Source organism: Talpa europaea (assembly GCF_964194135.1).
Source record: "Talpa europaea genome assembly, chromosome: 7".
Classification (NCBI taxonomy): Eukaryota; Metazoa; Chordata; class Mammalia; order Eulipotyphla; family Talpidae; genus Talpa; species Talpa europaea.
The window spans coordinates 5538755-5564092 of NC_140074.1; the positions used below are offsets into that span (position 1 = coordinate 5538755).

At 57.5% G+C, this 25338-nt stretch overlaps 1 protein-coding gene across 8 annotated transcripts in view; it reads right to left on the reverse strand.

Moving 5' to 3' along the window:
- RALGPS1 (Ral GEF with PH domain and SH3 binding motif 1) overlaps positions 1–25338 on the reverse strand; it is a gene marked incomplete at both ends in the record, with an annotated part of 184679 nt that overhangs the window by 9504 nt on the left and 149837 nt on the right. For 5 of the 8 annotated variants that reach the window (XM_084238994.1, XM_084238993.1, XM_084238992.1 and 2 more), the window contains 6 exons: positions 5358–5409; positions 7310–7467; positions 8662–8788; positions 19663–19730; positions 22406–22499; positions 23680–23817. In XM_084238994.1, coding sequence (XP_084095120.1) covers positions 5358–5409; positions 7310–7467; positions 8662–8788; positions 19663–19730; positions 22406–22499; positions 23680–23817 — 637 coding nt within the window. The remainder of the gene's footprint in view (positions 1–5357; positions 5410–7309; positions 7468–8661; positions 8789–19662; positions 19731–22405; positions 22500–23679; positions 23818–25338) is intronic. The other 3 variants (XM_084238997.1, XM_084238996.1, XM_084238995.1) reach the window with 1 other exon arrangement.

Below are 25338 nucleotides of genomic sequence, written 5' to 3' on the forward strand. Positions count from 1 at the left end.
AGTGGCCTTTCCAGCGGAAGCAGGTAGCTTAACCTACGGGGGAGGCTGGCCCCTGCGCTCTCCAGTTAGAGCCACTCCCTGCGTCCACTTGCTGCTCCAACCTTCTCCCCACCGCAGCCCGGCCTACCCAGAGCTATCGCTGTCCTTGCCCCTGGCCCACGGGCGGGCGGAGACACCCTCACTCACTGCCGTGGGTCCATCCACCACAACGCAGTTTGGCTCCTCCAACAGGGCCGTGCTGCCCCTGCCTTCCTGTCCTCCCCCCGAGAAGGAACTGGTCTTGATGATCGTCTTGGGTCCGTCTGCAGGAGCCCAAGTTCAGGGGGGTCTGCAGGTCATCAAGGAGGCCTCCCCCAGGCCCCACCAGCTGCTCCTCTTTATGAAGAGCATGTGCTTGGCCTCCCAAGTCCTGCAAATCACAGGGTCTCAACGCTTTCCCCACCACGCCCCAAGGCAGATGACGGTCAGGGGCTCATGCCACCTCAGCCCACACTTGCCATAGCACAGACAAGGCCCTGGCACGCCCCACTCCCAGCCCACAGATCAGGGTGCCTGCCCCCGCTCTTCCGTTCAGAAGAGGCCGAGATGCAGAGAGCGACGCCACTGCCCACACGTCGCGTCTCTTTCCTTTCTGGGAAGCCAGGCACGCACAGGCTGCACGCTCACCACCACTGGCATCGCTTGTCCAGCCCCTGCCAGCTGGGTGTGACACTACGACTGCCACAACCTGACACTAACCAGGCTTCTGGGTGACGGCTGGCCTCCAGGCTGTGTCCTCCCAGCCACAGAACCAGGGTTTCTGCTAAGTCAGGGCGGGGTCTGACAATGAGCTTTTCTGCAGTGACCTCCCTTCAGGCCTGGGGGGCTGCCCAGAGGCCAGATGCCCGACCTGAGCAGCCTCCAGCCCCCCCCCCCCACTTCTCCTCTCATGAGCCCTTCCCCGGCACCCAGGATGGGGTGGCAGCGGTGTGTCTGCAGTCACTAGCAGTTCCTCAGGGCAGCGATGAGGTTGGTGCTGCTACATCACGGACGGGCTGCTCCCCATCCTGCTCCCCGCCTTTTGGGGACAGCCCACGCTGCCTATGTAACAGACGCTCAGCTGTACTGTGCGTTGACGGAGGCGCCCAACCAGCCTCTTCCACCAACCAGGCATTCCAGCAGTCTTTCCTCATGCTCCTCCTGAAGGAGGGAGGTACTCCCAGGTGCACAGACAGGTGGGGTGCAGGGACCCCCGGGCTCGGGGCAGCGCATGGAGGGATCAGTCACTAGTGAGTGAGTGCCCACACGCCCTAGGCCACCACACACACGTCTCATCCCAGTTTTGCGTAAACCCCATTATCTTCCCCACCATGGGGAAACTGAGGCTCAGAAATGTGAAGACACTTGACTGGGGGAGGCGCGAACCTCAGAAAAGCCTGGCCTTCACTCTGGTCTGACTCTGCAGCCCGAGCTCCTCCCCACCTTTTGGAGCCAGGAGAAGCTGGTGCGTGGGGGGTCTGCCGAGGGCCTGGGTCTGTGCTGCCAGCCAGTCCCGCGTGGCAGGTTCAGAGGCAACACTTGCACGCAGGCCCTGCGGCAGCTCTCACACTCAACAGGCTTTGCAGCATCTGTGAGGCTGGATGGCCACGAGGTCCTTGGCCTCGAGGCTCTCCCAGGCTGGGGTCACCTCGCAGGTACCCACTCCCTTGGCTGTCATGTGGCATACTCTTCAGGTGGCGTGGCTGCCTGGTGCTTAGAATAGCTGCCACTGACTGACCACTCACTGGGAGACACCCAATCTTTTTCCCACGAGTCCTTCCCAATCTCTGAGAGGTGCTGTCTTCCCACCCCCAACTACTTTAGAGGAGGAAACTGAGGCTCAATCCCACCCCACTGACCTGACGTTAGGGATGGAGAGGCAGGTGCCCAGAAAGGTTGGCTCATGTCAGTCCAGCTGCCCATCAATGGAAGTCAGATTCGCTTCCTCTGGGGCTGGGGAGGGAGTGGCCAGGAGGGGCAGTGTGATGGTGACTTGCCCCCCTGGCCACTTTTAGGGGAATCAAGTCAGGGTTATGCAGGCAGCCTTGCCCCCATGGTGAACTCTGCAAAGCTGGGTTGAGATGGGGGTGGGGGGCAGTTCCCTCTGGGCCCAGGCAGGGTAGCGTCAGCACAGAGGAGACAACATCTTCAGCCACTGGACCCAGAAAATGTGACCACCTCTCTGCCTTTCTTCCTGCCTTTCTTCTCTGCTTTTCTTCCTGCTTCCTTCTCCCTGAGAAGATTTGTTATGGGGATTTTCAGGGCCAAAACTGCAAAATGATCAGGCAGTGGCCTAACATGGTTCTCGCTCCAGAGCCACAGATACCTTCCCCAGCATCATGCTGGGAACGTTTCCCAGGAAGGCCTTTCACTGTTTCCTCTCAGCGATGGATCTTGGGGGCTAGGGATAAGGCAGCCCTCCTCATGGGAAGTCTGGTCTGGGGAAGATTCAAGCTGGCAACCAAGTAGAATACTTCAGTCCCAAAGGGTCTCGATGATGATAACGGTGATGACGGTGCTGGTGATGACGACGGGGTGCTGGTGATGATGGTGCTGGTGATGATGGGGTGCTGGTGATGATGGTGGTGGATGGTGATGATGATGGTGATGATGGGATGATGGTGGTGATGATGATGATGGTGGCGGGAGACAGGTAATGTGCTAAGCAGGGTTCTCCACCTTGTCTAATCACACAATACTGTGAGGTAGGCCCTATTCTGATTCCCACCTCATAGATAAGGAACTGAGGCTTGGAGAGGGAGCTGCTTGCCCAAGGTCACGACACCAGAAGAGGAAGAGCGGGTGGCACTGTGGAGGTGGAAGCAGCCAGAGGGTGGGCCAAGTGGAATTCAGATTAGCCAAGGCAGGTGTGGAAGGCTGTCCACCCTGCAATAGTTCTCGAGGGGCACACTAGGTTATAGGTATCCTGGGAGTTAAATTTCATAAACCCTGTGTTGATGCCGTTGCTGTTCTAGATGGGGAGCAGGGAGAAGTCTTGGGTAATAATTATATTGAGGGCTCAGTAATTTTCTCTTAGCAGAAGTAGCCCCCCGTTCTCCCTTGTGGTAGGAGTGTGCTGTGAGCATTCAGATGCTGCTGCTTTACTGACAGTGTCCGCCTGACCAGTGCCCTGGCTGGGAGGCCGGCCCCCTGGGCCAGTTCCTGATGATTCACCATCACATGCAGGTAGGAAGCTGACCCCCTGAATTCCGCTGGGCCCGGGGGCATCCCTGCTGGCAGCACTTGTTAAAGAAATTTTGTTGCCGGTGAGTTGCCCACTCTTCTCTGGCTCATGTCCCCGATGCACTGGGTGCGCACCTCAGAGCCAGGCTGGTACTGCACGTTGAGCTGAGTGGCCAGAATAACACCTGATCTAAGTCACATCAACTGGGTTTTCTCTCCTGGAGAGAATTAGGAACAAGCTTTGAAAGACAAAGTCAGGCTCTGTGGTAGGGCGAAGCCGTAACAGGTAACCCTGGGAGCTATGCGGTGCTAGCTTGTCCTCCGTGAGCTGAGAAGTCTCAAAATCTGATGTGCAAAGAGAGAGGGAGCGTCACAGAGGACAGAGAGAAGGACGGCATGAGCCAGGAGAGTCCAGCCCACTCTCTAGCACCTGACTCTGCAGAGAGGCTGTGGGCAGATTTCTCAGCTACCTGTGAAGTGGCAGCCACTGGTGGGCAGGGCCCAGCCCTTGTCTGTGGGGCCTGAGAACAAGGCCAAGCCGCCTGCCCTCTGCTGGGGAGCCTTCCTTCCCAGACTTCAGTACCTACTGCTGACAGCAAGGCAAGAGTTGGAATCTTTGGGGGCCACCAACATTGGAAGCTTGGAGGCTCATCCAACAGGACTGCCCCTGAGGGGACTGGGCAGAGCAGAGGTCGGCGTGGACCTGGGAGAACTGGACTGAGGGCTGGGCAGAGCGGGCCATGGGCCTGGGGAGCTCCTGGGCTCCACCGTGGGTGGGGTGGGCACAGGAGTCTCTGAAACCACTGTTCTCAGGGTTGCCAGGATGGCCCCTAAGCTTGGCCTCCCTCTCCTGAAAAGCTGCAGGTTTGGGCTCACGAGGCACCCTGCACCCCAGCAAACGAGGGCATCTACCAGGTTCCGTTGAGCTCCTCAAGGAAGGAAAGGAGCATCTGACTTAGGGTAGCAGGTTTGGGCCCTCTGGCCACGGCTCCACTTCCCCAGGGTCTCTCGCAGGACACTGAGGTTTCCACTGACTAAAAGGAACACGCGAACCTCACAGGGGCAGGGACTACATTACGCCACCTCCTCGACATCCCACAGTGCCTGGGCCCAGGGCACCTCTCCTCCTCCTCCCTGCCCTCCTCCCTCCTTTCACAAGGACAGAAAGACCAACTGACCAGTGCGGGGCTATGCTCTGTTGCTGTCCCAGTGCCATCTGGCCCAGGCTGGGGTGCTGTGGTAAAGAGGTGTGTCTGGGGGCTCAGGATCACCCCGCTGCATGCCTCTGCCCTGTGAGGACAGCAGGGCGTGCTGCCTCCTCTCAGGCCATTTTATGACTGGGCTCTGAGCAGGCAGGATGCAGCAGCCCAGAGGAGGAACGCGTGTGTGTAAATGTGCACATGAGTATGCGTGCCTGGGGCTGTGTAGGAGCATGTGCGTACACAGGTGGGGTGTGTGTGTGTGTGCGTGTATGTGCGCACACGCATGCATGCAGGCCTCGCACCAGGCACCTCTCTGCAGCATCCTGTGTCCCTGGGTGTCTCCCTGCCTCCCTAGACCTTGGGCCACCAGGACGCCCTTCACCTTTGCTGGCGCCATGGCTGTGGGGTCTCTCCATTCGCGGGGTCCCTGTCTGCCCAGAGCCCACCCCTATGCAGTGCCCAAGTACGCGGAGTCGGGGCGATGGGAGCATCCCTGGGTCAGAGGGACTGCAGGGAGACAAACTCTGGGCTGAGGTATCCATGGGGGTGCAGGCAGCTGTGACCACTTCTTTGTCACCCAAGGCCAGAGCCCATGTGGGTGCAACACCCTCAGGCCCCAGCAGGAGGAGCCACATGCCCGTCTCCAGACTAGGCCCATTCCCCGGCTTCTGGCTTCAAGAACCCTCATCTCAAATCCAATCTGCTTCCAGGTCTCCTGGGCAGCTCTGGGCTGGACCAACGGACGAGGGGGGCTGCTCAGAGCAAGGGGCCAGAAGTCCTGGTCCACGCCCACCTGCTCTCCCGCCCCTCCTAGCCGGCCCTGCCTCAAGTTGCCCAGAGCAGCCTCCCAGGGCTGGGCCAGTGGCTGAGGTGGGGCTGCCCCTGCCCTGAGCCTGTCTTCAGCTCCCTCAGGCACCTCCCCTGAGAGGGAGGCCAAGCTGAGGCCACACTCACCTTTCCAGCCCTGAAGACATCTCTTCACTAAACTCTGAGCTCTCACTACTGCCTGGAAAAGGAACACAGATCAGTGAGCACAGGGGCCTTGGAGGGGGTGCCACCCCAGAGGGGCTGTTCTCCTGGTCACCAGGCCCAGGTCCTGAGCTCCATGGGGCTGGAGAGACAGCTTCTCATCCCATGGGCATCCATGGGGCATTAGTTTTTGCTGATGCTGTTTCTGTCTGCCCTGGGAGGGTCGAAAGAACCACCGTGTCCCCAAACTCCCTAGGCCCTCCACTCCCTTCCCACTTGCCCCTGAAGACTGTAGCTGCCTGCCCGCCGGCCCTGGGGCCTGGGTCCCCAGGCCTCTGGCCTGCCCAGGTGAAGCCTATGCTAGGAGAGGCCTTGCCTGGTGAGCACCTATTTCCCCGAGAGCAGGGGCTTGACCAGGCGCTGGGCACAGACAGCAGCCTGAGGGAGACACCTGGAGGGAGGCCCGTTCAGACCCGGCCAGTGCTCACTTCCCTTAGCCGGCCTCCCGCTGGGGCTCATGGGATGCTCTGCTTCTCAGGGGCTGTCCACAGCCTGGCAGGAAGGACTTCCTCCTGCCACTTCAGTGACCAGAGGTGCCTTGGTGGGGCGGCCTGCTGGCCCCAAGGCTGGGCAGTGGCAATGGGGCAGTCTGAGTAACGGCCCTCACCACAGGGTGGAGGGGACCAGCCCAGCTCCAAATGGCATCAGCTCGCATCCACGTATCTGAACAGAAAAAAAACATCTGAGCCTCCTGAGCAGAGGCGCCGAGCAGTTGCCTGGGACGTCCTGCCTGGACACGGGAGAGCATCGCGTCTGACTCAGCCTCTGTCTCAGGAGCAGCAAAGCGTGGGCCCAGGCCCAGCTCGGAAAGTTTCCTGGATGGGAAACAGCTGCTCTGCTGCCCCGCCGAGAGCTCTTGGACCAGCGCTTCCCAGAGTGGATCTTCAGAACCCCGGTCCCAAGGAAAAGGCTTCCGTGACCAGATAATGTGGGAACAGTAGGCTCGGCGCCTTCCCTGAGACCCGTGATGCCCATCGGCTGTCTGAGAAGAAACCTGCCCGCCTGGCTAGGCGAGCGTTCCCCAGCATGGTGGCCAGAGCCTTCCGCCAGGGCACACCCTGCCCACCCTCTGCGCTGGCCTGCACCCCTGACTGAGTCCAGATAGGGTGCCCTGCCCAGACAGAAGGCTGACGGGCCTTGCTTGTCGCGGATTCCCAGGGTAGGGGCAGCTGCCCCTCAGAGGCTGGTCTTGTTTCTCAGGGATGTGGGACATGGGGTCCTGCCCAGTTTCCTGCCCCTACCGCCCATGCTCAGGGCCCCTGCCCTACAGTCCTTACAGACCCAGCCCCCAGTCTGGCAGCTGGGAGGGCAGACGGACAAACAGACACAGACCACAGAAGCACAGCACACTGAGGGTGAGGCCAGGGGGCCTTGCCTTGTGGCAGTAATGATGGGTGGCCCGGGCATGGTGGGACCTGTGCCCATGCTTCCTCGGCCCCTACGTCCCTCTCCCTGTCCCAGCCTCAGCGGCATTTTCTGTCCCTTCCGTTGGCACAGGCGCCATTTGTGGCTGAAGCTCAGACAGGCGACTTCGTTGCTGGGGCTCCATTTTTCACCCTCCCTAGCTCTGGGTCCTCAGGGAAAGACAAGGAAGTGAGATCCCGCTGGCCCGGGCCGGGCGCTGGGGCTCGCGCCAGTTGGCCTGCTCTCCACTGCCTGCCTGCCACGCTCGGGGGGCGACCAGCGGGATGAGGGCAGGCCCGGGGCACAGGGGGAGCCCTGGAGGCTGGGAAGCAAAGGCCTCCCTGGCCCAGGGACTGCGGCAGGGACCCTCTCTGCGGGGTGAGGGCCACCGGGCGCGGCACGGTGACAGAGACACACACGGAGCACACACTGGGCGGAGGCCCCGCTGCGGTGTGCAGGCCAGAGACGCTTACCTAGGGAGAGTCCATTGGTGACCGCAGAGGAGGAGGTGAGGGAGAGGCCCCTGCGGGGGCTGCGGGGCTCTAGGACACTGTCGTCCAGCAGGTGCCTCGCTTTCTCCGATGGGAATGTCGCACTTTTACTCTCAACTACACTCAACTGACACATCATACTGGAAAATGGAAAGGAAGAGAGAAGGCAAAGCTCCTTATCTTTGGAGCCACAGCGGTCACACCGGCCTGGGGCGGAGCCGACGGCGTGGCTGCCGGGAAGGACCCCACCCCGGCCTGGACATGTGCAGGCGCAGGCTGGCCCTGCCTCACCGTGTGACCTTGGGCAAGTCATCCCTTTTCTGAGCCTCAGTTTCCCCATCTGTCAATCAGGAATGTCCTGCCTGTCTCCCAGATGATGGTGAGGCTCAAGTGAGCAGACGGTGCTGTCAGAGGCGGGGCCACAGGCCCTGCGGTCAGCGCGCCCTGCGGTCGGGTCGGCACGTCGGGCCCTGGAGTCACACACACCTGCTCCAAGTCCTCGCGCCAACCTTGCTCTCTGCTGCAAGGTGCCTGGCCCTGTGACCTCACTGGCCTGGTCACAGGGCTGGATAGAGCAGAACGCCTCTCTCGGAGGCCTGCCTGGGCCGGGAGAGAAAGCCTGACAGGCACCAGCAGGGTCTGCACAGAGCAGGACCGAACACTCAAGAGCAACCACCTTCCTCCTGCCCATGAGCAACTCAGGGCCAGCTGGGGGCCGAGGCTGGTGTCTTGGTGGTGGAAGGAAGCAAAGAAGGAAGGAAGGACAGAGGGAGGGAGGGAAGGAGTCAACTGTTCAGGAACTGATGCCCGACACCCTGGGCACTAGGGCACACTGCCCCTGGTCACGTGGAGAACCACGCATGTCCCCAGTCATCTGCCCCATAGGGCTGGGTCAACCAGTGGCGCCTCGCTGCTCCACAGGCTCTCTGCAGCAGACGGCAAGCAGACTCAGGCCAGCATGACAGGTGCCAAGAGACACCTAGCGCCATTCTGGATGATGGTCACTGTCCACTGGACTCGGATTGACAGCAAGGGAGGCACTAGCCAAGCTCCAGCAGACTTTCCAGAAGGTCTCTGCCCGCCAGCATGCTTCCTCCACCTGCTGCTAAGTGCGGCGGGGACTCCTGTTACCCCCAGGACAGCCTGTGCAGCTCAGGCCCCACCAGCGCCCCCGGAGCGGTGCCAGCCCGAGGGGAGGGTACCACCCAGGGATACCAAGAGCCCCCGCTGCAAGTCCCAGATGAGTGGGCAAGCATCTCCAGTGTCCCTCCAGCCCACGCCCCACACTCAGCCCTGTCAAGAGCCCACAGAGGAGGGGGCATTTTGTCACTCACTTGTTGCCCAGGCTGTGGCTCTTTCTGTGTCGTGGGACTGGGGGTGTCGGGAGGCTGCCAGCCACAGATGCGTCAGGACAGGTGGGCCGCCGGCCGAACCTCGCTGAACTGGTGCCAGTGGAGGGGCCTGTGAACAGAGAGAGAGTGACACAGGGATGTAGGGGTAGGGGTGGGGCTGTGAGGCCCGGGGGTGGGGCGAGCAAGGATCCCACATGCCCTGTGCTTCCTGCAATGGAGACACAGTTCTCTCCCACCCAGGGAGAGACCTGTCAGGACCAGCGTCTGTCAGGACCCTGCCCAGCACTGGGCAGCCCCACGGCTCACAGGGAGGTGAAGGGAGAGTATGCAGATGGATATGAGACCTGCAGCCTCGTCCCCTGGTGGGACTTGCCAAAGCCACACAGCTGGGCAGTCAGAATTGAGTGTGTCTTCTTGAGGGGTGCCTCACCCCTGTGCTCTCCTGTAGTCTGTTCTCTACACACTCATTCAACAGAAATGGACTGGAGGAAGGGGGCCAAGCTGGGCACCGCATCCCCCCAGCGGGCACCAGAGGCTCAGCCTGCGAGGCCGCAGTCCCAGAAGCCCTCTCCCCTCTGGTTTGTATCGCTGCCTCTCCACTCCTGCAGGGCTGGGGTGGTTACAGGGCCCCGCTTTTCTGGCCCTGGCACCTCCTTGAAGCCTTTCCTGAAGCCCGTGCCTCCCTGCCCTTCCATCCCTGGGCCCCAGGAGCCCATGGTTCCCCTCTGGCAAAGCCAGGCTCTGGGCTGGTGCCCCGGGAGGCATGACCTGGGGGCAGGAGCGGGGAGGCTCTTTGTCCCAGTTCCAGCCAGCAAGCAATGTCTGAAGAACAGACGCCGATAGTGACACATGACCGTGGAGTCAACGAGGCCCCGCTGGACAGGAGAGGTTCTTGGTCTGGACTTTAGCAGCCCAGAAAGGGTCCCTGGGAGGTTCCTGAGCTGCACCAAGGCACTGACACAGGGTCTAAGCTCCATGTGTGCGTTTCCCGACGAGGGGTCCTGGCTGTTACCCGCCTCATGAGGCTGTAGCTCCTCACCTGGGGTGGCACTCATTTGGGGAGTCCTGGGCCCAGCCCAGGTGATCTGGACGTTGCTCTCAGGTGACCACACAGGCACCTGGGTGAGCGGCACTAACTCTGGTCAGAAATCGAGCTCGTGCTAGAAGATGCATCTGTGGCTGCTTCCGAGGCGAGGGGAGCACGGAGCCAGCCTGCTCTGTTTTCATTTTGTACATATTGCTCAATAAATGAACCCACACGGAGGGAGGAACTGGTCTTGCTTGTCAGAAGCATGAGCGCGGGGTTAAGGCCTGAGTCACTCTGGCTCCCGCCCTGGGTTCGCAACAGCATCTTGCAAAGGTCAAGTCACAGTGCTCCTCCCACTCAATGTGCTCAGGACTCTTGGTGTTGCCACGGTAATAACGGCGGTAGCATGTGGAGGTGACCATGACAAAGGTGAAGGTGTCTGACTGTAGCAGTGCTGGTGTGGCATGACACCAGGGTGTGTGATAGGCACCCCTCCTCATGAGCTGCAGCTCCCAGCTGAGGCCCTTGGTGGTCCTGTGTCACAGGGAAGCAAGCCAGGGCCACACACCCTCTCCATGCTGAAGACGGGACTCCAACGGGGTACACCACACTCAGGGTGATGTGGTGGCGGGGTGGGGCAGGTGGGAGTCCAAAGGTCAGGTATTGGTGAAAACCTAAGAGCACAGTGACACACTTGAGGTGATGTGACAAGCAGGAGGCACTTCCTCCAGGAAACAGGCGCTGGCGGAGATGTAACTGCTCCTCTTGAGGAAGGGACTGACACCTACTGTGCACCAGTGTGTGCTGGGCTTGTACAAACTCCTCCAAGTCCTATCATTGGCTCCTGAGTACTTGGTGCTTTTATTATCTCCATGTTGAAAAGAGGCCCGGGGCACGCCAGGTCACACACTGGAGGGTGCTGGTTTGTTCCTTTAATGGGCTGCAAGACGAGAGCTGGGTGCTTCGAGGCTGCCAGTAACTTCCTCGACCGCCTTCTGTGGCTCCACGTGCAGGCGCTCCCAGGCCTCCCTCTCACCCTCGATGTCTCCTGCTCAGCTCAGGAGACATGTTCCTCCAGGATGAGGCCCAGCTGACCAGCCCCCTGCTTCTTGCTGCTTGGATGGCTACAGGAGGCAGGCCGACCTCAGGTGCCCCTTCACTGGGCTGGGCTCCTGGGGGAGGACCAGAGCATTAGGCCGTGGTCCTCCCCAGCACAGTGTGGAAGCTGATGCAGAGGCACAAGCATCTCCAGGGATGGGTTGGCCTCTCTGCCAGCAAGTGACTTTGTGCTACTGAAAGGCACGTGCCCTGCCCGCCGAGCCTGGGTGGTCACCACGTGAGGGGGCACGTGTCTTCTGGGCTGTTTCTGGGCTGGGTGACAGCCAGTGTGCTTCTCCTCGTCCTTGGGGAGGGGCGGGGGTGGGCCTGCGACCGAGAGCCAGGGCCCTGGCCTCGCTCAGCAGAGTGCGCCCCGCTGCCTGCCTGATATGGCACAAACAGCTGGAAAAACTGACTGTGGGGCTCGACTATCTCAGAGGATTGCTCGATTTTTCCTCAGCATAATTTTTCCATGAATAATCTTTAAAGCTCTTTAAGTGGCTGTTTCTTCAGCAGTTTTATTGGAACATGTGAGAACTGACGGTCTCTGTGGGGAACGAGATATCATGTTGAAAAAAGTCTGGTTTTCATTACATTTCTCTCAAGAAGCCAGCATGCTTCCCCACAGGCCCCACGTTGATTGGGAGAGGAAAGGGCTCGGCCGGCTCTTGACAGCGAAGGCCTCGGAACCCAGAGGCAGCAGGCCTGGCTGCGCCTGCCACTTGCCAGCTGAGAGGCCTTGGGCAAGTCAGTTCCTCTGCAAAACAGGAACAAAATCCAATCCCTCCTGGCAGGGTCCCTCCTGCTGCCTGAGCCCTGGCCTGGGGCGGGGAGCCATGAGGATGGAAAGCTGATGTTCTTTCTGCCTTGAGAGAGCTCAGTCAGGGTTCAGTCAGGGGTATGGGCAGGGGGAGAGACAAGTGGCCGGATCACCACCCCCGGGGAGGCTTACATGCTTTGAAGGGAGAACATCGGTAGTCTAGTGACTAAGATTTGTAACTGCCATGACAGCTGACAGCCCCTGAGCGCTGATCAGGCACCAGGGACGAAGCTGAACGCTTGTGCGCAGGAGCCCGCGAGCCTCCCCATGATGCAGCACCCACACAGAACCCACAGAAGCCGCTGGCTGAGGAGCTGAGGGCTTAGAGCGCGCGCACATGTGTGTGTGCACGCACACATGTGTGTGTGTGTATGGGATGGGGGCATGGCCAGAGCCGCGGGGTCTCCAGAGGAGCCCGGACTTTAATGAGGGGAAACCAGAGGCTTTTAGGAAGGAGCAGTGAAGTACTGATTCCCACCCTAGAAAGGTCACGCTGGCTGAAAAGCAGATGGATGTGGCCCAGGCCACAGGCTGGGATGAAGAGATGAGGATGGGAGCTGTCGAGGAGCTGGACGCAGCGGGCACGTGGAGGGAGGGACTCAGGGTCTCCATGGTGTAGGCCGGGGCATTCGCTTAGGGAGCAGGTTGGGGGGCTGGTGAGTTCAGTCTGGAGCCGAGGCCTGGGCCATGGCGCCGTGCACAGGAGACAGATGGCAGTGGGCGGCCACGCGGGGCCTGTCAGCATAGGGGCTTGTGGAGCCCTGGCAGTGGGGAGTCCAGGGCTGTGAGATCAGTGAGAAGAGGGGAGGCCTTGGACCAGGCGTGGGAACCAGCGTTTGTGTGCCGGGAAGAGAAAGGCTGCACTTGTGTACAACAAGCGTCAATAAAACAACTACCCGAGAAAATTCTCACTGTCAATGGCTGAGGAGCTCTGGGGGTCTCAGAGCCCATGTCTGCTCTCGGCTCAGCGGCCCCCGCAGCACAGGTCACACCCTCCTCCGGGGCCAGCACCTCGGCCTCAGCCCCCATTCCTCTGGCCCGAAGGCCCAGCCTGCCTCCTGGCTCAGCCTGGCAGCCCCAGAACACTGTCCTTTCTTGTGCATCACAGCGGACAAGCCTGACATGCCCCAGAAATGGTCTCTGTTCAGCCTGTATGTTTCTCAGAAGAGAGAAATGGGGGCAAGCACTACCTATCTTCCCCACTGAAAGGTTAAATCAGACAACAGTGAGGACTTTCGTAAGACTCTGGGCCTGAAGCCTCGAGCTCACCGTCCGAGTTCTCACAGAGAGGACCACGGCCCTCATCCTCCTGCCGTTTGCTCCCAGGGGGCCAGCTTCTTGCCTTCTCAATGCCTGTCCACTTGTGCCTAAGGAACAGCTGTTGACTGCATCTCTAGCTGCAGACAAGGGTCTGGGAGGCAGGGGCTGTGTCCCCAGGGCCTAAAGCAGGGTGGGGCGCGCAGTGAGAGCACCGGCCAGCCCAGGGTGCCTGACGCTGGGACATGAGCCTTGTTCCCACGGGTTTCCAGCAGCCTCCAAGCGGGCAGCCCAGGGTCAGAGTGCCCGATGTCCAGTCTGGCAGCCCTGCCCCTGCTCACAGGGCTGCACTTTCCAAGTCTCACACATTAGAAATTAATAGGAGGCAGCTGGGGCAGAGGGGAAGCGTCCCAATGCAGAGTCACAAGACTCGCGTTCCAGGCCAGCCTCCACCCGGCTGCGCGGGAGCGCTGGCCCATTCTCCTCGGCCTCTGAGCCTCCGCTTCCTCCTTGGAGAAGGGAATGGTGGCCACAGCGATTGGGAACTCGTGAAGAGCCATCCTGGGTGACTGGAGGGGGTTCCCCGTGTCCGGGTTTCTTTCCTGCAGGCTGGGAGCTCCATTCCCAGACCAGGGGCTTGGGTCCTCCTGGGTGTGCCAGTGCCGGCGTCGCTCCAGACATGGGGCCTCTGTACAGCAAGTCTGTTTGTGTTGAAACCCTTCTCTGGCCAGGTTTCCTGGTGGAGCCTGGGAGCTGGTCACTTTTACATTCACACACATTCTTTGTTTCTCATACATGCAGCTCTCAAGGGTCTCCTTGCAAGCCAAGATCTAGCTCACACGTCATTCAGAATGCCCTGCTCATTTCTCTTTGAAAATGGCATCCTGCGGCCCTTCAGTCAAGCTGAGGCCCAGACGCTCTCCCGTGCAGTCAGAAGGCCCACATTCCTGGGCACAGGGCACAGGGCGAGGAACGCTGGGGGCCATGGGCACCATGTGAGGAGCCGCGGCAGCAGGCCTAGGTTCTGGGCTCCACTGCTTGAACTTGATGAAACAGGCTACTAAGATGGGAGACTTCGAGACCCAGAACCTTCAAGAGCAAATGTGAAATTCCAGAGTGAATGGATGAGAACTGGCCCCAGGCATTGAGTGTCTCACCTACGTGCCCTTCGCCATGGGGTGCCCTCTGCTACTCCAGCATGGTGAGGGTGACTGGAATACATCTCCAGCCTCACTCAGGCCCGAGGAGCCCGCATGGCTGCAGCCAGAGGAGTGGTGGCTACACTGGGATGAACTGTACTAGCAGGTCTATTGGGAACAGCCTGGGTGTGGAACAGCAAGGATGGAGGGGACCCCCTGTGAGGCGCTGAGGGCAGGAGGAGAGCCAAACAACCAGAGGCTGGCAGTGGGCACAGACTCGGGGGGCCATGAGATAGATTTACATCTTCCCAGGTCAAGGGGCTGTGAGATCTCTGAAAACCCAGGAAAGTGCCCACGAGAAGAGGTATCAGCATTATAGATTGCACCTGGAGCCCCAAGTCCCAAGACAGCAGCACCCCACTAAGACTGCATCCTGGCCCTTGCCTTCTATAGAGCGCCAGCCAAGGGAGCCAGAGGGGTGTAGGGAGGGAGGAAGGCTGAGCACCCAGCTAGGGTGAGGGAAGGAAAATGAATGTCCAATCAGGCTTGAAGGTCTGATTCTTACACGGAGCAGCCTCCTAAGAACTAAGCTGGGACAAGTGTGTGAACCCAAGTGTCCGTGGGAAGTCACAGCCGGCCTGACTGCTTAGACACGGGGCATCCTGCCTGCTCCACACGCTGGGTGCAGTTGACAATCAGCCTGACGCCCGGGGCTCAGTCCTGTCCTCCATGTGTCAGATGGGGCTGGGCAGCTTCCCGCACACTGTCGCCTACAGAATGGGGGTGCTACCAGCCCCAGCTCAGAGGGTTGGTGTGAGGGCCCCCAAATGAACATGAAGGAAGCACTTAGCAGTGCTCAGCTCGTGCAGAGGCTACTATTGCTGTGATGATGATGATTTTCTTTTAAAATATTGAGACTTTGTTTCCCAGCATGAATGGGCTGGCATGGCTTTAACACAAGTCCGCAGTCGCTGGCACTGCTCCCTGGCTTGGCTGGGTCTACGTCGTCCATGAGTAGACACGCCTTAGTGACTGCTGTGCCAACGGTGTGTGACAGAAGCCCCCCGCCTCCAGGCCCCTCAGCCTCTGAGTCTTCAGTGAGGCCGCGGATTCTGTGCCCCACCTGACCTGACCCAGCAGAACGTAGGCATCTAAGGAGGTAGTGGTTTGGGACCACTGGGCTCTGGGGTTGCAGGTGGCGGCTGGCTCGGCAGGCGCATGGTAGTTTGGAGCTGAAGTGAGCTCCTCCGTCTGTCCAGTGCTCTGTCGGCTGTGCCCCACTGTCCCTCCTGGTGGGACAGGAGCCTGCCTCTGCAGCCACGGCCCACATTCCTGTGGGAAGCGTGTGCCAGGCACGGAGCTGAGGGCTTTTCTGGCACAGTCTCAGCTTTGTGAAGGGAGCCGACCTGAAGGATTGATTCCTGTTGCAGATTCACCAACTGGAAAACCAAAGTTCAGAGGAGTGAGGCTGGCTGCCCAGAGTGCTCAGCTGAGAGCTGCTGGGCTTTGAACTCAGGACTGCCCAGCCCCAGAGCAGAGCTTCTGCCATCAGGCAGTAAAAAAGGAAGACGGAAACGTGTGTCATAGAGAAGTCCCAAAGGTGAGAGCCCGGAAACCCGAGGCCCAGGCGGAGATTGCTCCAGGACCTGTTTTGCTGCCATGGAATCTTCAGAGAAAACCCGTCCGTGGGTTCAGCCACGTGAGGTGGGGCGACTTCCATCTGGAAATGTCTTCACTGGGTCCAAGGCACACACAGGCACGCTTGCCCTTTTTGGGGGTCAACGTTCTTTATGATTTCTGCTCTCCAGGAAAATATTAGTTCATTTATATAAACTAAACATTACATATGAGGGGAGTTGAAGACGTGGCATTCCTGGCCTTCTTTCTGCCCAGACCAGAAACTGAGAAGGTTTCTCCGTTTCCTTTCTCACAGTCTGTCTGCTTGTTGGTGTGGAAACGTCGTGCGGCTGCTGCCCAGGGCAAGGAGGGGCTGCTCTGAGCAGCGGCTGGTACAGACGCAGGCACGTCCCAATGAGCCCTATTCTGACAGAGAGGCCCAGACCACAGAGGCGAGCGCAGCTGCAGAGAAGCGCCAGAGTGCCCGCCGGCCATTTTGGTCTTGGTCATGCTGGCCTCCTTCAGCAACTTCACCCTGTGCATACCTTGCTCCCTGTGACTTCCGCTGCCAGTCTCTCCCACAAACTGGTAAGTGGGCCAGGTCTTTGCCAGTGGGCAGGTCTTTGCCATGTCCCACTGGATACCCATCCAATCCCACTGGGTATCTAGCTCCTAATCCTAAGCCTCATGGTGAGTGCCTGGCCCACAGTAGGTCCTTGACAGGTAAGGCTTGAGTGAGTGAATGAATGAACGAACACATCTTGGGGTCTTTCCTTGGCAGGTATGGGGGTGCTCCAGTGCTAAAAAGATAGTCCAGAGCTGTGGCTCAAACCCTCCTCCTGAGGAGCCGAGGGAGGCTGTGTTCCTCCCATTTCTGGGGCTGGAAGAGGCACATTCCTGTCCCCGGGTCTGGTCGGGCTCCTGCCACGCAGCCCAGTCTGACTGCCAGACCCGGAAGGCCTCCCTGGAGCTGCCCCTTGGGTCCCAGCCCACCTCGGGACCCCCAGGCTGTCCCTGTGGCAGACACGCCACATTCTGTCATCTGAGGCTGCGGTAGAAAGCCCAGACCCCTGAGTGTGCCTCGACCCTTCCAGACCCTCCCAGATCCTCTGGTGGTCAATGAAAATCTAACATACGGCTTCCAGGGCTGGAGCCAGGGATTTGGAAAATCCCTGTGAGCAGGCTGCTGGGCTGTGTGCAAACTGCTGCATCAGCACTTCTCCGAGGGGCGTGCCAAGAGTCAGCAGCCAGCCATCGCTGGGAATCGCCTGGAGAACCAGGTGCCCACAGCCAGCCCAGGGGGATCGCAGGGGTCTCCCCATGGGGTCCTTACCTCAGAGAAGGCAGACCTGGGGCACAAGAGCACATAACTGTGTCACCACCAGAGGGGAGGGCCGTGGAGAAGCACAGAGCACCCAAGGGGGTGCAACCGGGGCGTCCAGCCTTCTGGGGGAGGACCGGAGCTGAAGAAGCCAGGCTTTGCAGGCCACAGGGTCCTGTCCCCGCCACTTGACACTGCCACTGTCATGGGAAAGCAGCCCAGGCCACAAGTCAAGGGGTGGACGTGGCCGTGCGCCAACCGAAACCAGCTGCGGTCCAGACTCGGTGACAGGCCTGGCCTGGCTGGGGACGGTCTCGAACAGGAGACTTCCTGAGGCAGTGACAGTTCACTAAAGCCTGAAGGCTGATTCAGTGACACAAGCAGGAGAACAATCATGGCCACAAGCCATCATCCTAACACAGCTCCACCTGCTGGGTGCGCTCCTGGCGCCACACCTGATCCAGATACGCTCCCACAACAGCCCTGCGAGGGAATCATCACTGGCTTTACAGATGGAGAAACCGAGGCCTGGCGAGTGGGCTGGGTGTTCTGAGCCCCTGGAGGCATCTGTGTTCAGCTCGGGCCCTGGTAGGCTGGCCTCCGAGAGGCAGCTCTGGGTTTCCCATTAGGGTTTGGCACATGGGAGGCTCTGGAGACAGTGAGGGCGTAGGGAGAGAGCTGAGGGGTCACTTCCCTGCTCCCTGAGACCACAGCTCCTGCCAAGCCCACCGGCCTCTGTAACTCAGCCCTCACCGGGCTGGGTAACACTGTTTCTTCCCTGCGTCCTTTACCAAGAGGCCATGCTGTGCGAAGCACTCGTTCGCGCTCCCACCTCACCTTCGTTAAAGTCCCTCCTCGTGGGCCATCCAGAGTTCGGTTTCCTGCCAGGACTCTGACTGATGCTGGAAGTTAGTTAACTGGCTGGATTCTGGTCTCACGTGGCTAATAAACAACAGAGCCAGGTGGAGGTGGATTGGATGGAAGGCAAGTCTGGCTGAACCTCAAGGAGGCTGGGCCAGGGGCTGAGTCCCAGCGCCCAGGCACTGGCTCCATTAGAGAGAGGGTCAGCCTGAGTGCTTGGGTTGGAAGTTGATGCAGCTCCTCCCCTCCTGCCCAGGCCCCAGTTCTTGAGGCCCACAATCAGCAGTGTGTTTCCCAAGCCTGGCTCCTGGCTCCTAGTGTACAACCCTCCCGCCTAGCAGTGGGTGCAGTGGGGGCCGGCGTGGGATGAGGAGTGATGTCTGGAGAGGAGGAAGAGAGTATGGCCATGGGCACTTCTTGGCAGACACCTGGTCAAGAATTGGGTTGTCTTGTTAAGGTGTGCTAGACAGAGAAGGCTGCAGGGGCCTCTTATTCAAACTAGTCTGGGAAGTAGTCAGAGGAGAGGGCATTTCTGGATTTGAGCCCACTCTCTGCTCCAGAATTTTGCCATTATTTCCTGAAGAAATAGTCTTGAATGGCTAGTATTTCCTGTTGCTCCATCTGTGGGCTAAGACTCCATTGCCTTAGACTCGTGCTGCATCCTCTGAGGGCCCCGGCCCGCGTCTCAGGCATCGGTGACTGAGCATCTGGAAGCCACACTGCTGACTGAGTGAGTCTGGGCATGGCTGCTGACAGGCTGCCACCCCTCTCGGAGGCTCTGAGGTCCCGTGCCCTCCGAAAAAGTGACTGCCTCCTGGCCTGGCCCCAGAGAGTAGAGAGTGGCTTGAGCAGGTCACAAGGGCACAAGACCAGGCAGCAGTGTGACCAGCTGCCCCCCGCCCTCACTGCAGGCCAGACTTGACAATGGTGCCTGCTGAAGAACATTTACGTTTTTGCATGTCAGCAATCCTGGGATGGGGCTTTTATTATGCCCATATTATAGGTAAGAAACGGAGGCCCAGGAAGTGACTTGCCCAAGACTACAGCGGTCTGGAACCCAGGCTGGTGTGACCCAAGTTCTAACTGGGAGAAGGAAATATGGGCCAATCCCCAACTCCCAACCTGGCTGTTCCCCAGCCAGCAGCAGAGGTCAGCTGGTCACGGGGATGGCTGGAGCAGGGATAAAAGGTCACCTTTCCAGTCACAGGGATGTGTAGCCAAGGCCAGGCGCATGCCCACCAAGTGCCTGCCAGCAGTTGGGGGGGGGACCCACGGGGTGTGTGTGTGTGTGTGTGTGTGTGTGTATGTGAGGTATAACTCAGGGAGGCGTGGCCACAGCCCTGCAGGGGAGGGCACGTGTGCACCCCACGTGGAGAAGCCGGCCATTGGAGATCAGTGGTGGGGGACGGAGCTCGGAAACCACAGCGCGCAGACTTCAAAGCCATCTCTTCACCACCACGGGGCACTGTGTGACCCCAGAGAAGTGGATGCAGCTGATGCTCCAGGAGAAGCCATCTGCCCCTGGGGCGCCTCTCCAGGGGCCCAGAGAAGACCTTGGGATTTTCCCTGCCCTGCACATGCTCCCAACTTGGGGCTCTGAGCTTGCTTCCCTTAGGGCTATTGGGTCCCAGGCTCTCCGGGAGCCAGGGCCCAGCAGCGCCCTCATCATAAGAGCCCCGGAGTCCTCAGGAGCCTGCGCAGGTTGGCATGGGGCGCTGTGGGCGGGGCAGCTGAGTCTGCCAGCCCGGAAACACAGCTCTGCCCTTGGCACCACAGTCAAAGCCGCCCCTGCCAGCATGCATGGGCCACGAGGGCCCTGCTCCCACTCGAGTGGCTGCCATACCTGCGAGGTCCTCCTTGGAGGAGACGAGTCTCGGAGAGCTGCTTCCCGGTTCAATCCTGAGCGACAGCCTGAAAGAAAGATGTCCCCCAGGTCAGGTGGCTTTGGTGTAGCAGAGGGGATGAGTTGGGGGACTGGCTGCTGGGTGTGATGTGAACTTGCAGGGAGGGCAGAGCAGTCAGCTCTGCAGTTCACGGTGGAAACCTAGATCACACCTATCTGTGCTTTTCCTGGCCTCTTGCATCAGTCTCAGGAGGCCCTTTCAGGAAACGCTGTCTCTGAAGAGCGGCAGCTCCTTATATATTATATCAGTTCCTTTTTCTGGATAAGTTGAAATAAAATCAAAGTGAATAATTAAAAATATCAAGTGTAGTGTGACCTGCTTTTTCCATCCGTCCCCACGCTCACCACCCTGCTCTGTGCACACATGCACTCCCGTGTAGAGACTCATGCTCCTTTGATGCTATTGGCCGTGCTTTCTAGATGCCGTGAACTTGTAAAACCCATCAAAGACTGGGCTTAGCAAGCACTGGTGCAGCACCCCCAGAGCATGGGGAGGGAGGGCAAGCATTAGAAGGAATTATCACCACGGTTCTAGCTAAGTCACTGCGCCCTCTGATATGGAGCAAGAAGGCTCTGGTGTGGGCTGGGACCCCAGGGTGGGGTTCCTGGGGCACTCACAGCTGGGGCATCTCCGGCCACTTGGTGCCAGGGCCTCCTGGGAAGGGAGGGAAAGGGAGGTCCAGGCCCAGGGGTGAGACTGCAGACGTCCCCCGGGTTTGTCCACTTGGACCACCACAAAGGGCCTTTGTGAACCCCAGGCTGCCTGTTGTTCAGCATCAAGAGCTGGGACTGTTCGATGTCCTTCATGGTGGAGTAATTACTCATGCTCGGCAGCTTATCCAAGGATTAGCTCATGGTCAGAAGTATTTATAGGCCATTTCTTGTCCTTAAAGGATATTACTGTTAATGAAAAACCACTGTCTCTTAATCTCAATACTGACACATGGATGGAAAATATTATCCCAGGACCTAAGTGGGGATAATTTCACACTCTGGGCCACTCTTTTCAGGAACTGCAAATGCCTCGTAAGTGAAATGAGCTCAATTTGGCAAACTTCATTTTAATGGTAATCTCCCGCCTTCATCTATTGTTGTTACTATTATGTAATAGATCAAGTTTTCATATTATATTCCAGTGTAACCAATTATCTCGTGATAACAGCAAATGGCAGGAGGCCTGTGATCCCAAAGGTGGCCCCCATCTAGGAGCAAGGCAGCAGGACAGCTCTCCAGGCCCCCCGCCACATCTGCAGGGGCAGGAGGAACCCCAGGACCACCTTACAGCAGGGTTGGGGCCCTCCACTGTGGAGCTGGCCTGTGGGGAGCAGTTTTCTATTCCCAAGGCCCTGGAGAGTGGGTCACAGGAGCCAGAGGGTGTCTCCAGTGGCCACAGTTCTCTACAGTTTTCAGTGACTCAGATGAAGACCAAGTAATCAAGCTGATCAAATTTTCAGGGACAAAAACTGGAAGAGATTTACAAAATATATTGGCTAGTGCGATTCAAAGGAATCACGGTATACTGGAGACAACCACTAAGGTGAGGTCTGTCAGCGTCGCCTTTTTGTTTGTTACGTGGGGAATAGCCAGTAGGACCTGCTGGGTCCACTTCCCATTATCTGACCTCCTGAAGGCAAGAAGGGTGGAAAACTAGCCAAGAAATCACTAAGAAAAAAACCTCCACTTGGCTTCGTGATGAAATCAGAATCTAAGCTGTCAGCTGACCCTCGTCTCTCACACACAGGCACACAAGAGCACCACACAGGTGCGTGCACGCACACTCACTCACTCTTCAGTGATTTCTTTCTAGACTGGACTGAGAGCAGCTTGATGGTCCATGAAGGGGAGAAGGTGAACCCACTGACAAGAGACAAGAGTCCCCAGAGACAAGAGTAGACTAGCACACGTTATGCGTATAGAAGACACGTGCTAACGTGCAGAGATAGCCCGGTAAAGTGAGACTGAAAAGAACACGTGTACAGCTCACTTGTGGGCCAGACCATCAGTTACAAGATGGCTGAGATGTGCCTCGATGGATCAGGGCATATGGGCAAGAACTAGGGCGCTGAGTTGACTTCAAGCTCCACCTGAGCTAAGAGGACGCCCCAACATGGTAGCCAGAGCAGCAAATCCTCCTTCCTCTAAAACACATCAAGATGCTGGCTAAATTCCCAGGTGGCACAAGTGAAGAAAGAACTGAAATCCAGAGCAGGGTGACTGGAAATGAGGCCAAAGGGGCACGGGGCCTTCGTGGGAGCTGGGTCTGCTCCCCAGGGACCACATGAGAGGGAGAGAGGTCTCGCCAGTGCCCAACGTTGGAGTCCTGCAGAGAGCTGGGACCCCAGGGAGCGCCTGGAGAAGCCCCTCCGGTGGCCTGGAGATGCGGCCGGGAGGCTAACCCCTCTGCCTGTACGACGAGTCGGGGAGTCACTCGTGAGACCCTGGAGCACTGAGCCTGCACCACACAGGGGTCCAAATCCCCTGTGGGGTCTGTGGGGTCAGAGGTCACATTATGTGCATGTCCTCATGGATCTGGGGGCACAGGTGGTGCCGTGGTGACTTCTGTTAGTCTCACAGGTGGCCACTCACTGGCCGCAGCGAGCGCCGGGCCACCGGCAGGGGGCTGAGTGCTGAGGGCAACGGCTGGCGGGTGGCCTGACCAACACGACAGGCATATGCCACTTACTTGTAGTTGTCATCTTCCACGAACTTCTGCAGCTCTTCGATGTAGCGAACAGACTTCAGGTACTTCTGCACGTGGGGCAGGGTTGTGAGGTGATCTGCAAAAGGGGAACAGCACCAGAGGGGTCAGTCTCACCCATCTCCAGGGCCCAAATGAGAAGGGCAGGAATTGCTGATTTCAGCCTAGACGCGCCTTAGAGACGGAGACACACATTCAGACTCCACACAGTTGCGGATGGTGCCTTGGGCCAGGCCCCATGCTGGGTGCTAGGCCCACAGGTGTCATTAGGCCTGGCATCTGTTCTCAGTAAGTACCTCCTTGAGGGCTGAGCCACATACCCCACACCCAGAGGCCCCCACAGTTTCTTGGCTGGGGAAAGAGGGCTTCCAGAACAAACCTGAGCCAGGTTGTCCCTGACCTAAAACTGGCTTTCGGTGGGGTGACCGGGCAGGCCTCCCACACCTGCCCACCCCCAGGAATGAACAAAGTCCAGATCCTGGCACCCTGAGAACCTGACCCCTGGGCTGGAGCTGCTGCAACCTGAGAAGAGAGGGCAGGGCCCAGGGGCTGGGGCACCTGATCTGTGCCAGGTTCTGTCCCAGGCCCTTTCTAGGAGTCATTGCCTATAAGCTTCATCTTCCTCATTTGGGGGAAATAATATGCCCACAACACAGAGGAAGAAACTGAGGCTACCTGCAAAGATGACTCACTGAGGATGGCAGTGCCAGGTCACCTCTTTCCTGAAGTGACACCAGCTGCTCTCCTCAGACCCTCCTGATCACTGCACTCCTCCTGGCGGGGCTGAAGGCCACCAAATCTTTCCTGCTATTCTCCCAAGGGGACAGGAAGACCTGGGCGGAGGGGAAAGCAAAGGTGCTAGGAGGTTTCGAAGAGAAGCAGGAGAGGGTGGGAAGCTCCGGGCTTTGGGAGGTGCATGGGGCACTGGGAGAAGCCCATGGCGGCCCTGTCCCCCAACTACATACAGATTCTGGGCGGGACATTTCGTTTCTCTGGAGCCTGTGTTCTTGTCTCTGAAATGGGAAAGTGTAATCTTAGCCTCAGTTTCCTTATCTGTGACATGGGAATGATAACATTTATTTTGCACAGTCTTTGTAGATCAAAGCTGTGTCAAGGATCCAGCACGTTTGATGTTTAAGATAGTAAAATGAAGAGCTCTGTGGGGACTACCTGGTTGCTAGAGCTTTCTCACTGATAAGTTGCTGATCCAAATTTCAGTGATGTGAGATTTCACAATTCCAACAACCAAGGGTACTAACCATAGCTGCAGGAAACTTGTAAATCAGCAATTATTCGGAGAATATTGTTCATCTGATTGGATCGTTGTTCATTTTCCATGATGCTGCCTGAGGCAGGGTATGCAGAATCAATGTAGATTAAATCCAGAAGATAGATCCCTAAAATTAAAGAAGGCACTTAATAATGGTTGGCACTTACCATTAATCAGGACAAGACAGCAGACAATGGCACTGCTCTGGGTATAAAGGGTGACTTGGGGGAATGGAGCTACTACATTAACTTCAATTCCAATTCTGACTATTCATTTTTCACAGATTGCATAACGATAATCAAACACCAGAATAATAATCAGATGAACACTTGCAAATTTTCAGCATTTCTGATTCAGACACTCTCCAGCAACAAGAGTTTTTACCTGTAACCCAAATGGAAAATAACAGGACATGAAAAGGATGAATACCTGTATTTTTCACCAACTGATGAATTTTAATAAGTCTAGGAGTCATGTCCAAGAGAACACCCTTTTAGGTGGAATACAGTTTTTTATTTATTCATTCAGCTGTGTATCTATTTGCCATTCTATCTGTACATACACACACCCATACTCACACATGCCCACCAGAGTCATAAGTTAACAAAGGGTCAAAAGAAGAAATCAGAAAAGCAATAGTCCTTGGTCCAAGAGGTTAGAGAGAGAACCCTCTTGAAGGAACTTACTGAGATAATGACAGGGGAGAGAAAAACACTGCCATGATAGCCAGTGAGGAGCACCACAGGGCCTCATGGCATCACCCCAGGGGGAGTCTGGGTCAAGGGACCTGGCCAGGGATGGGAGAAGAGGACTGACTGCTGGGCTGCTGCAGGACTGCACGTAGGACTCTGTGGAGCTGTGGATGGACAAAAGGCAGCACGTCCTTCCAGCAGTGCTATGTGAGCACAGCTTCTACATCCAGGACACAGCTGGGGTTGAGCAGCAGCAGTGAGGTACAGCAGAATGCAAGGCAGAAAGCAGTGAACAAGGCACAGAGGAGCAATTGGTATTAAAAATAAGCACAGTCAACTGAGAAGACGTAATGATTACAAATTTCTATGTGTGAAGCAGCATTGCATAGAAAACATAAAACTCAAGAAATGAAAAGGGAATTAAACAAAGCTACAATCATAGGAGTTTCTAGCAAATCTCTGCTAGAATGTACATGTATGTACATACACGTCTGTGTGCATATAGGAATATAGTGTTTGAGTATCAAAATTAACAAACTTGGTTTTATATGACTGAAGATATTTTTTCAAATAACTATGAAACACCCACAGACGTGGATTCTATACAGTCTAGACTATAAAGATTAATAAATTCTAAAAAGTAAATGGCACATTACCTACATTCTTTGACTTTATCTTATCTATGATTTAACAAATATAGAAAAAATTCTAACCATTTGGAAGACAAGTGCATGTGCTCACACACACACATGCACGAGCACACACATAGATACATACACATGCTCATAAGCTCAGGTCAAAAAAAAAAAAAATCAAAAAAATCTAAAAAAAAAAAATCTGTTTGGGGCCTCCCTGGTGGCACAAGGGTTAAGACACAACCTATGAGGCTGACCGCAGCTACTGCAGCACGGGTTCGATTCCCAGCCAGCCAGGGAGCAACCCACATGGCACAGTAG